Genomic DNA, 11,329 nt, shown 5'->3' on the forward strand with positions numbered 1-11,329 from the left:
TTGGTAAGATGAGGTGGGGATGAAGGGTTAGCCTGAGTTCGAATCCCCGTGGTGCAACTCTTGCCAGGATTTCGAGGACTTCATACATAAGTCTATAAGTTTGTTTTCTTATAAAGGTGAGATGAATATTATGTATCCTTCATACATCAGTTTCCACTTGCCTGTGAGATCAAGCCTTTTTGGCAAGACTCGGAATGGAGATGCAAGTTGAGAAATTATACAACCATATGCAAAAAATTAATACCTGATGACGTTATAGATACAAATCATATTCTAATATTGTCCACGACAATTGCATGACTTGGCTCATCTTCATTTGATTCTATGTTATTCCATCTATACGAACTTGCGATCATAACAAGACCATTCCATTTGCATATGACCATGTCTTTTTTGACTTTTGCACCCTAGCTTCATATTTCTTCACGATACCGTTACTATTTATAATTCCTTTCCTTCCAACTTGATCAATATCAATGCATAGTGATTTTTCAAATCTTTGCCTATACAAACAAAACCATTATTAATACCATCTTATATCCATTTTATATTGTCTCCTTTGTCATTTGATTTTTGCTTGACATTTCTTCACTTATGCATTCCTGACTCATTCTTTAAACTTGATTCATACAACTCAACTACCAATCTCTTCTTATTCATGCAAATCAAGTCATTATTGAGACCAAGTCATATTCACTTTCTTTCTCCTTTTCCCTTATCAAACATGCTCGCTTCTTCTTCATTTGAGATATGACATGAGTTTGGTATGAGCATTTGCAACTGAAACATATTCAAATACTGAACAAACTCACTAGTCCTTTAATTGTTTTTGTTGTCCTACTACCTAAATCCACTATGGGCCTATATGCATTTTCATATATATCTTTATATAGTATTAAAATAAAATGGTTCCTTCGTCCGTCTTACCTCCCTTTGTTCCATCTTTTTTTCATTCGAACGGTCATCCGTCTTAACTTCCTTCGTTCCATTTATTTTTCTTTTTTCCAGTTCCGTCCGGTCACCCCCGCTTCGAGCACTACCTCTACTCTTGATTTTTCATTAGTTTTTTTTCAGTTTTGATCCAATATTTTCTAGGTATGTTTCCCATAAACGTCCAAAACAACGAAGAATGAAGACAACATCACGGGTCTATGGACCCTGGACCTTCTTAAAAAGCACAAAATCTCACCTTGTCAATGTAGTTTTAATTAGAAACGAAACTTATCTTATTAGAATCTAGTTCAACTAATGATTCAACTAATCGAATTGTAATTGAAATCTTAAATGATTTATTGTTCAATTTAGTCTAAATAGATGTGTGCACCAATTTATTCCTGACAAGGATTGTCATGTAGAAAATCAAGAGAGGTTTCTCATCACAATTAGCCAATCCTTTGGTTAGAATTGCAGATTTTATGAGTTCTTCAAAAAGTTATGGAACTTAATGGTTAGCTATATCAAACGGTAATGCCGCTTATAGGTCGTCCGTCTGGACGGACGGACCCATATAAGTAGGGATGAGAACGGATCGAATGCGGACGGATATCACCGATATTACATTTGTTTTCATATTTCTGTCCGGATTCGAATTCGAATACGGATAGTGTCAACTATGTCGGATATGATACGATTGGATATCGACATCATAAATATGCGATTTGAGTATTCGGATACGGATACGGTATCGGATGTTGGATATCCGGACTTGGATACGGACAGATCTCAACCCCTCTAAACGAATTCGATTTCGAATACGGTCGAAAAATATCCGTACCGTTTTCATCCCTACATATAAGTCACCCGCTCACTTTGCGCCTTGCCCACGCCGTCCCCGCCCGCGTCACCTACTCGCTTAGCGCACTGCGCGTCTCTGCTCCGGGGCGGGCCCTGCCCACGGCCGCGTCCACTTCCCCGCCGCCAGCCCACACCGCGTGCTCCCGCCCGGACTCGCGCCTCTCGTCGCGGCCGTGCTCCATCCGCCTGCCCCTGCCACAGCCGAGGTCCATGCCGCCGCCGAGCTCCACACTGGCGACCTCCATGCCACTCCGCGACATCGAGCTCCGCGCAGGCGTCGAGCTCCGTGTCGACGAGCCTCCATTCATCTAAGCAACAAGCAAATGCTACCCTAAAATCGCATGTTGCAATAGCATATTTCAAAGTGTTTCAGAGGTATGTTACAAGTTTTGTATATCGATGTTTCAAAAGTAGATCGAGATGTTGCACATGTTGTAATGGTTATACACATATGTTTTAAGTGTACGTTCCAAATGTTTTATCTGTTCCAGACGAATGTTGCAAGCATTTTATCTGGATTATGGATGTTGCATATACATACATTGCAAGCATATGTTTCAAGTGGTTTTAGGTGTTTCATATGTATGATTGCGAGTGTTTATCTTGATGTTGCATATGTTTGCAATGATTTTTAAATGTTTTTTAGGCGTTTTCGCAAATGTTTTAGACGCTTATTTTAAGTGTTTTATTTACCTTCTTTTGTATGTTGCAACTGTTACATATAAATGTTTTAAAAGTAGATCAGGTGTTGCACATGTGAGGCACGAGGAAAGTGGCTGGCGGCGCGGCGACGTTCGGGGCGACGTGGGTACACTGCTGATGCGTTTCCGATACGCCATGCGCTCATTTGCTCCTCTGCGTGGCAGTGTGGAGACACTATAGCAAGTCCGTAGTATTAAATTTAAAATTAAAATTTCGATGCACCGACATGGCTGCTACTAGTAATAATTATTGATATTGAAGATACGAGAGGTTTGCTGCAACTGTGGCCATTCGAGAAGCTGTTGGCCAGCCTGCTGCTCGCTGTTCATCGAGCGCAGGTGCACATGGCGCGTGTGCTGGAAATTTACTGTCACAGACTCACAGTCAGTCGTGCAGGCTCCAGGTGAAGTTGCAGTTCCATGGCATAAGGATGAACGTGCTGGTATCATGCGAAAGAATGCTTCCAAGAAATCCTGAACCTACAGTGGCTCCAGTACATGCTTGCTTGCTCCTCATCGTTCGAAACGGGCACTGTGCTTAACCGGTACGGAGTACGTACTCCGTAATAAAGCTTGTGTTCTGCAAGAGGGCTTCTAGTAGCCTGCTGTAAAGCCGGTAACTTTGTACGATCCGCGGGGGATGGTAACGCTACGGTGCGTACCACAGGCACAGCTATAAATGGGCATACAGTCCGAGCCCGTCGGCCCGGCACAACGCTTGTTTTTTTGCCCGGCCCAAGCACGACATGGCCCCGCCCGGTGGCCAACGGGCTCGGGTTGGCACGGCCGGAGGAGCAGGCTGTGCCTGGGTCTCACCCAGGCATGTGGACCGGCACGGCACTGCCCGCTCCTCAACGGTAGGCCCGGTGTCCCAAACGGCTCCCTACCTCCCCCATAGGGCTCATTTGGCCCAGCCTAGCTCCCTGTCGCAACACCAAACCCCCCCCCCCCTTCCATATATAAGACGGGCTGGTACGACACGAAAAAAGACCCATAGTACCATGCCTGATAGGCACAGTCCGTATGGCATGGCGTGCCTTTGTCGCCCCGACTCCCATCGGGCCATGCCGGCCCGTTGCCGGGCCGGGCCGCCCTGTTGCCCATCCATAGGCACAGCACCAAATCGGATCTCACCTCACCGTGCTCCAGCGTCGGTCTCTTCTTCGAGTTTTTTTTTTACCGCAGAGTGCGTTGAGGCACCATGCACATGCCCAGTTCCCTGTTGCAGCGGACAGCGGTAGAAGAAGCTAGGGACATGAGACATGACATATAGGGGTGGATGGGTGGAGGAGGTCATTAAAAATTTTCTACCCCACTTGGGTTTATGGGTTTCACATGGCGCTGCTTAAAAAGCACAAAATCTCACCTTGTTAATGTAGTTTTAATTAGAAACGAAACTTATCTTATTAGAATCTAGTTCAACTAATGATTCAACAAATTGAATTGTAATTGAAATCTTAAATGATTTATTGTTCAATTTAGTCTAAATAGATGTGTGCACCAATTTATTCCTGACAAGGATTGTCATGTAGAAAATCAAGAGAGGTTTCTCATCGCAATTAGCCAATCCTTTGGTTAGAATTGCAGATTTTATGAGTTCTTCAAAAAGTTATGGAACTTAATGGTTAGCTATATCAAACGGTAATACTGCTTATAGGTCGTCCGTCCGGACGGACGGACCCATATAAGTCACCCGCTCGCTTTGCACCTTGCCCGCACCGTCCCCGCCCGCGTCACCTGCTCGCTTAGCGCGCTGCGCGTCTCTGCTCCGAGGCGGGCCCTGCCCATGGCCGCGTCCACGTCCCCGCCGTCCGCCCACACCGCGTGCTCCCGCCTGGACTCGCGCCTCTCGTCGTGGCCGTGCTCCCCTGCCACAGCCGAGGTCCATACCGCCGCCGAGCTCCACACTGGCGACCTCCGCGCCACTCCGCGGCATTGAGCTTCGCGCAGGCGTCGAGCTCCGCATCGACGAGCCTCCATTCGTCTAAGCAACAAGCAGATGCTACCCTAAAATCGCATGTTGCAATAGCATATTTCAAAGTGTTTCAAAGGTATGTTGCAAGTGTTGTATATCGATGTTCCAAAAGTAGATCGGGATGTTGCACATGTTGTAATGGCTATACACATATGTTTTAAGTGTACGTTCCAAATGTTTTATCTTTTCCAGACGAATGTTGCAAGCATTTTATCTGGATTATGGATGTTGCATATACATGCATTGCAAGCATATGTTTCAAGTGGTTTTAGGTGTTTCATATGTATGCTTGCGAGTGTTTATCATGATGTTGCATATGTTTGCAATGATTTTCAAATGTTTTTTAGGCGTTTTCGCAAGTGTTTCAGACGCTTATTTTAAGGGTTTTATTTACCTTCTTTTGTATTTTGCAACTATTACATATAAATGTTTTAAAAGTAGATTAGGTGTTGCACATGTGAGCCACGAGAAAAGTGGCTGGCGGCGCGGCGACGTTCGGGGCGACGTGGGTACACTGCTGATGCGTTTCCGATACGCCATGCGCTCATTTGCTCCCTCTGCGTGGCAGTGTGGAGACACTATAGCAAGTCCGTAGTATTAAATTTAAAATTAAAATTTCGATGCACCGACATGGCTGCTACTAGTAATAATTATTGATATTGAAGATACGAGAGGTTTGCTGCAACTGTGGCCATTCGAGAAGCTGTTGGCCAGCCTGCTGCTCGCTGTTCATCGAGCGCAGGTGCACATGGCGCGTGTGCTGGAAATTTACTGTCACAGACTCACAGTCAGTCGTGCAGGCTCCAGGTGAAGTTGCAGTTCCATGGCATAAGGATGAACGTGCTGGTATCATGCGAAAGAATGCTTCCAAGAAATCCTGAACCTACAGTGGCTCCAGTACATGCTTGCTTGCTCCTCATCGTTCGAAACGGGCACTGTGCTTAACCGGTACGGAGTACGTACTCCGTAATAAAGCTTGTGTTCTGCAAGAGGGCTTCTAGTAGCCTGCTGTAAAGCCGGTAACTTTGTACGATCCGCGGGGGATGGTAACGCTACGGTGCGTACCACAGGCACAGCTATAAATGGGCATACAGTCCGAGCCCGTCGGCCCGGCACAACGCTTGTTTTTTTGCCCGGCCCAAGCACGACATGGCCCCGCCCGGTGGCCAACGGGCTCGGGTTGGCACGGCCGGAGGAGCAGGCTGTGCCTGGGTCTCACCCAGGCATGTGGACCGGCACGGCACTGCCCGCTCCTCAACGGTAGGCCCGGTGTCCCAAACGGCTCCCTACCTCCCCCATAGGGCTCATTTGGCCCAGCCTAGCTCCCTGTCGCAACACCAAACCCCCCCCCCCCTTCCATATATAAGACGGGCTGGTACGACACGAAAAAAGACCCATAGTACCATGCCTGATAGGCACAGTCCGTATGGCATGGCGTGCCTTTGTCGCCCCGACTCCCATCGGGCCATGCCGGCCCGTTGCCGGGCCGGGCCGCCCTGTTGCCCATCCATAGGCACAGCACCAAATCGGATCTCACCTCACCGTGCTCCAGCGTCGGTCTCTTCTTCGAGTTTTTTTTTTACCGCAGAGTGCGTTGAGGCACCATGCACATGCCCAGTTCCCTGTTGCAGCGGACAGCGGTAGAAGAAGCTAGGGACATGAGACATGACATATAGGGGTGGATGGGTGGAGGAGGTCATTAAAAATTTTCTACCCCACTTGGGTTTATGGGTTTCACATGGCGCTGCTTAAAAAGCACAAAATCTCACCTTGTTAATGTAGTTTTAATTAGAAACGAAACTTATCTTATTAGAATCTAGTTCAACTAATGATTCAACAAATTGAATTGTAATTGAAATCTTAAATGATTTATTGTTCAATTTAGTCTAAATAGATGTGTGCACCAATTTATTCCTGACAAGGATTGTCATGTAGAAAATCAAGAGAGGTTTCTCATCGCAATTAGCCAATCCTTTGGTTAGAATTGCAGATTTTATGAGTTCTTCAAAAAGTTATGGAACTTAATGGTTAGCTATATCAAACGGTAATACTGCTTATAGGTCGTCCGTCCGGACGGACGGACCCATATAAGTCACCCGCTCGCTTTGCACCTTGCCCGCACCGTCCCCGCCCGCGTCACCTGCTCGCTTAGCGCGCTGCGCGTCTCTGCTCCGAGGCGGGCCCTGCCCATGGCCGCGTCCACGTCCCCGCCGTCCGCCCACACCGCGTGCTCCCGCCTGGACTCGCGCCTCTCGTCGTGGCCGTGCTCCCCTGCCACAGCCGAGGTCCATACCGCCGCCGAGCTCCACACTGGCGACCTCCGCGCCACTCCGCGGCATTGAGCTTCGCGCAGGCGTCGAGCTCCGCATCGACGAGCCTCCATTCGTCTAAGCAACAAGCAGATGCTACCCTAAAATCGCATGTTGCAATAGCATATTTCAAAGTGTTTCAAAGGTATGTTGCAAGTGTTGTATATCGATGTTCCAAAAGTAGATCGGGATGTTGCACATGTTGTAATGGCTATACACATATGTTTTAAGTGTACGTTCCAAATGTTTTATCTTTTCCAGACGAATGTTGCAAGCATTTTATCTGGATTATGGATGTTGCATATACATGCATTGCAAGCATATGTTTCAAGTGGTTTTAGGTGTTTCATATGTATGCTTGCGAGTGTTTATCATGATGTTGCATATGTTTGCAATGATTTTCAAATGTTTTTTAGGCGTTTTCGCAAGTGTTTCAGACGCTTATTTTAAGGGTTTTATTTACCTTCTTTTGTATTTTGCAACTATTACATATAAATGTTTTAAAAGTAGATTAGGTGTTGCACATGTGAGCCACGAGAAAAGTGGCTGGCGGCGCGGCGACGTTCGGGGCGACGTGGGTACACTGCTGATGCGTTTCCGATACGCCATGCGCTCATTTGCTCCCTCTGCGTGGCAGTGTGGAGACACTATAGCAAGTCCGTAGTATTAAATTTAAAATTAAAATTTCGATGCACCGACATGGCTGCTACTAGTAATAATTATTGATATTGAAGATACGAGAGGTTTGCTGCAACTGTGGCCATTCGAGAAGCTGTTGGCCAGCCTGCTGCTCGCTGTTCATCGAGCGCAGGTGCACATGGCGCGTGTGCTGGAAATTTACTGTCACAGACTCACAGTCAGTCGTGCAGGCTCCAGGTGAAGTTGCAGTTCCATGGCATAAGGATGAACGTGCTGGTATCATGCGAAAGAATGCTTCCAAGAAATCCTGAACCTACAGTGGCTCCAGTACATGCTTGCTTGCTCCTCATCGTTCGAAACGGGCACTGTGCTTAACCGGTACGGAGTACGTACTCCGTAATAAAGCTTGTGTTCTGCAAGAGGGCTTCTAGTAGCCTGCTGTAAAGCCGGTAACTTTGTACGATCCGCGGGGGATGGTAACGCTACGGTGCGTACCACAGGCACAGCTATAAATGGGCATACAGTCCGAGCCCGTCGGCCCGGCACAACGCTTGTTTTTTTGCCCGGCCCAAGCACGACATGGCCCCGCCCGGTGGCCAACGGGCTCGGGTTGGCACGGCCGGAGGAGCAGGCTGTGCCTGGGTCTCACCCAGGCATGTGGACCGGCACGGCACTGCCCGCTCCTCAACGGTAGGCCCGGTGTCCCAAACGGCTCCCTACCTCCCCCATAGGGCTCATTTGGCCCAGCCTAGCTCCCTGTCGCAACACCAAACCCCCCCCCCTTCCATATATAAGACGGGCTGGTACGACACGAAAAAAGACCCATAGTACCATGCCTGATAGGCACAGTCCGTATGGCATGGCGTGCCTTTGTCGCCCCGACTCCCATCGGGCCATGCCGGCCCGTTGCCGGGCCGGGCCGCCCTGTTGCCCATCCATAGGCACAGCACCAAATCGGATCTCACCTCACCGTGCTCCAGCGTCGGTCTCTTCTTCGAGTTTTTTTTTACCGCAGAGTGCGTTGAGGCACCATGCACATGCCCAGTTCCCTGTTGCAGCGGACAGCGGTAGAAGAAGCTAGGGACATGAGACATGACATATAGGGGTGGATGGGTGGAGGAGGTCATTAAAAATTTTCTACCCCACTTGGGTTTATGGGTTTCACATGGCGCTGCTTAAAAAGCACAAAATCTCACCTTGTTAATGTAGTTTTAATTAGAAACGAAACTTATCTTATTAGAATCTAGTTCAACTAATGATTCAACAAATTGAATTGTAATTGAAATCTTAAATGATTTATTGTTCAATTTAGTCTAAATAGATGTGTGCACCAATTTATTCCTGACAAGGATTGTCATGTAGAAAATCAAGAGAGGTTTCTCATCGCAATTAGCCAATCCTTTGGTTAGAATTGCAGATTTTATGAGTTCTTCAAAAAGTTATGGAACTTAATGGTTAGCTATATCAAACGGTAATACTGCTTATAGGTCGTCCGTCCGGACGGACGGACCCATATAAGTCACCCGCTCGCTTTGCACCTTGCCCGCACCGTCCCCGCCCGCGTCACCTGCTCGCTTAGCGCGCTGCGCGTCTCTGCTCCGAGGCGGGCCCTGCCCATGGCCGCGTCCACGTCCCCGCCGTCCGCCCACACCGCGTGCTCCCGCCTGGACTCGCGCCTCTCGTCGTGGCCGTGCTCCCCTGCCACAGCCGAGGTCCATACCGCCGCCGAGCTCCACACTGGCGACCTCCGCGCCACTCCGCGGCATTGAGCTTCGCGCAGGCGTCGAGCTCCGCATCGACGAGCCTCCATTCGTCTAAGCAACAAGCAGATGCTACCCTAAAATCGCATGTTGCAATAGCATATTTCAAAGTGTTTCAAAGGTATGTTGCAAGTGTTGTATATCGATGTTCCAAAAGTAGATCGGGATGTTGCACATGTTGTAATGGCTATACACATATGTTTTAAGTGTACGTTCCAAATGTTTTATCTTTTCCAGACGAATGTTGCAAGCATTTTATCTGGATTATGGATGTTGCATATACATGCATTGCAAGCATATGTTTCAAGTGGTTTTAGGTGTTTCATATGTATGCTTGCGAGTGTTTATCATGATGTTGCATATGTTTGCAATGATTTTCAAATGTTTTTTAGGCGTTTTCGCAAGTGTTTCAGACGCTTATTTTAAGGGTTTTATTTACCTTCTTTTGTATTTTGCAACTATTACATATAAATGTTTTAAAAGTAGATTAGGTGTTGCACATGTGAGCCACGAGAAAAGTGGCTGGCGGCGCGGCGACGTTCGGGGCGACGTGGGTACACTGCTGATGCGTTTCCGATACGCCATGCGCTCATTTGCTCCCTCTGCGTGGCAGTGTGGAGACACTATAGCAAGTCCGTAGTATTAAATTTAAAATTAAAATTTCGATGCACCGACATGGCTGCTACTAGTAATAATTATTGATATTGAAGATACGAGAGGTTTGCTGCAACTGTGGCCATTCGAGAAGCTGTTGGCCAGCCTGCTGCTCGCTGTTCATCGAGCGCAGGTGCACATGGCGCGTGTGCTGGAAATTTACTGTCACAGACTCACAGTCAGTCGTGCAGGCTCCAGGTGAAGTTGCAGTTCCATGGCATAAGGATGAACGTGCTGGTATCATGCGAAAGAATGCTTCCAAGAAATCCTGAACCTACAGTGGCTCCAGTACATGCTTGCTTGCTCCTCATCGTTCGAAACGGGCACTGTGCTTAACCGGTACGGAGTACGTACTCCGTAATAAAGCTTGTGTTCTGCAAGAGGGCTTCTAGTAGCCTGCTGTAAAGCCGGTAACTTTGTACGATCCGCGGGGGATGGTAACGCTACGGTGCGTACCACAGGCACAGCTATAAATGGGCATACAGTCCGAGCCCGTCGGCCCGGCACAACGCTTGTTTTTTTGCCCGGCCCAAGCACGACATGGCCCCGCCCGGTGGCCAACGGGCTCGGGTTGGCACGGCCGGAGGAGCAGGCTGTGCCTGGGTCTCACCCAGGCATGTGGACCGGCACGGCACTGCCCGCTCCTCAACGGTAGGCCCGGTGTCCCAAACGGCTCCCTACCTCCCCCATAGGGCTCATTTGGCCCAGCCTAGCTCCCTGTCGCAACACCAAACCCCCCCCCCTTCCATATATAAGACGGGCTGGTACGACACGAAAAAAGACCCATAGTACCATGCCTGATAGGCACAGTCCGTATGGCATGGCGTGCCTTTGTCGCCCCGACTCCCATCGGGCCATGCCGGCCCGTTGCCGGGCCGGGCCGCCCTGTTGCCCATCCATAGGCACAGCACCAAATCGGATCTCACCTCACCGTGCTCCAGCGTCGGTCTCTTCTTCGAGTTTTTTTTTTACCGCAGAGTGCGTTGAGGCACCATGCACATGCCCAGTTCCCTGTTGCAGCGGACAGCGGTAGAAGAAGCTAGGGACATGAGACATGACATATAGGGGTGGATGGGTGGAGGAGGTCATTAAAAATTTTCTACCCCACTTGGGTTTATGGGTTTCACATGGCGCTGCTTAAAAAGCACAAAATCTCACCTTGTTAATGTAGTTTTAATTAGAAACGAAACTTATCTTATTAGAATCTAGTTCAACTAATGATTCAACAAATTGAATTGTAATTGAAATCTTAAATGATTTATTGTTCAATTTAGTCTAAATAGATGTGTGCACCAATTTATTCCTGACAAGGATTGTCATGTAGAAAATCAAGAGAGGTTTCTCATCGCAATTAGCCAATCCTTTGGTTAGAATTGCAGATTTTATGAGTTCTTCAAAAAGTTATGGAACTTAATGGTTAGCTATATCAAACGGTAATACTGCTTATAGGTCGTCCGTCCGGACGGACGGACCCATATAAGTCACCCGCTCGCTTTG

The 11,329-nt window shown here is 48.1% G+C and overlaps 1 protein-coding gene across 1 annotated transcript; it reads left to right on the forward strand.

Moving 5' to 3' along the window:
* The first annotated feature begins 4,281 nt into the window (after positions 1–4,281).
* On the forward strand, positions 4,282–9,187 carry LOC136492051 (uncharacterized). Its single transcript, XM_066488202.1, has 5 exons — positions 4,282–4,427; positions 5,136–5,316; positions 6,531–6,805; positions 7,514–7,694; positions 8,906–9,187. Exons 1-5 carry the CDS (start codon positions 4,282–4,284, stop codon positions 9,185–9,187), a joined length of 1,065 nt encoding a protein of 354 aa, XP_066344299.1.
* Positions 9,188–11,329: the final 2,142 nt, after the last annotated feature.

The sequence above is a fragment of the Miscanthus floridulus genome, chromosome 11, assembly GCF_019320115.1.
Source record: "Miscanthus floridulus cultivar M001 chromosome 11, ASM1932011v1, whole genome shotgun sequence".
Taxonomy (NCBI): Eukaryota; Viridiplantae; Streptophyta; class Magnoliopsida; order Poales; family Poaceae; genus Miscanthus; species Miscanthus floridulus.

What these genes read in the sequence shown, in the direction of transcription:
- LOC136492051 (XM_066488202.1), top strand. Translation starts at nt 4,282, where the DNA reads ATGGCCGCGTCCACGTCCCCGCCGTCCGCCCACACCGCGTGCTCCCGC. An exon ending in GACCTCCGCGCCACTCCGCG is followed by an intron (nt 4,428 to 5,135) that starts GCATTGAGCTTC and finishes TTGATATTGAAG; the next exon opens with ATACGAGAGGTTTGCTGCAA. An exon ending in GCATAAGGATGAACGTGCTG is followed by an intron (nt 7,695 to 8,905) that starts GTATCATGCGAA and finishes TACTGCTTATAG; the next exon opens with GTCGTCCGTCCGGACGGACG.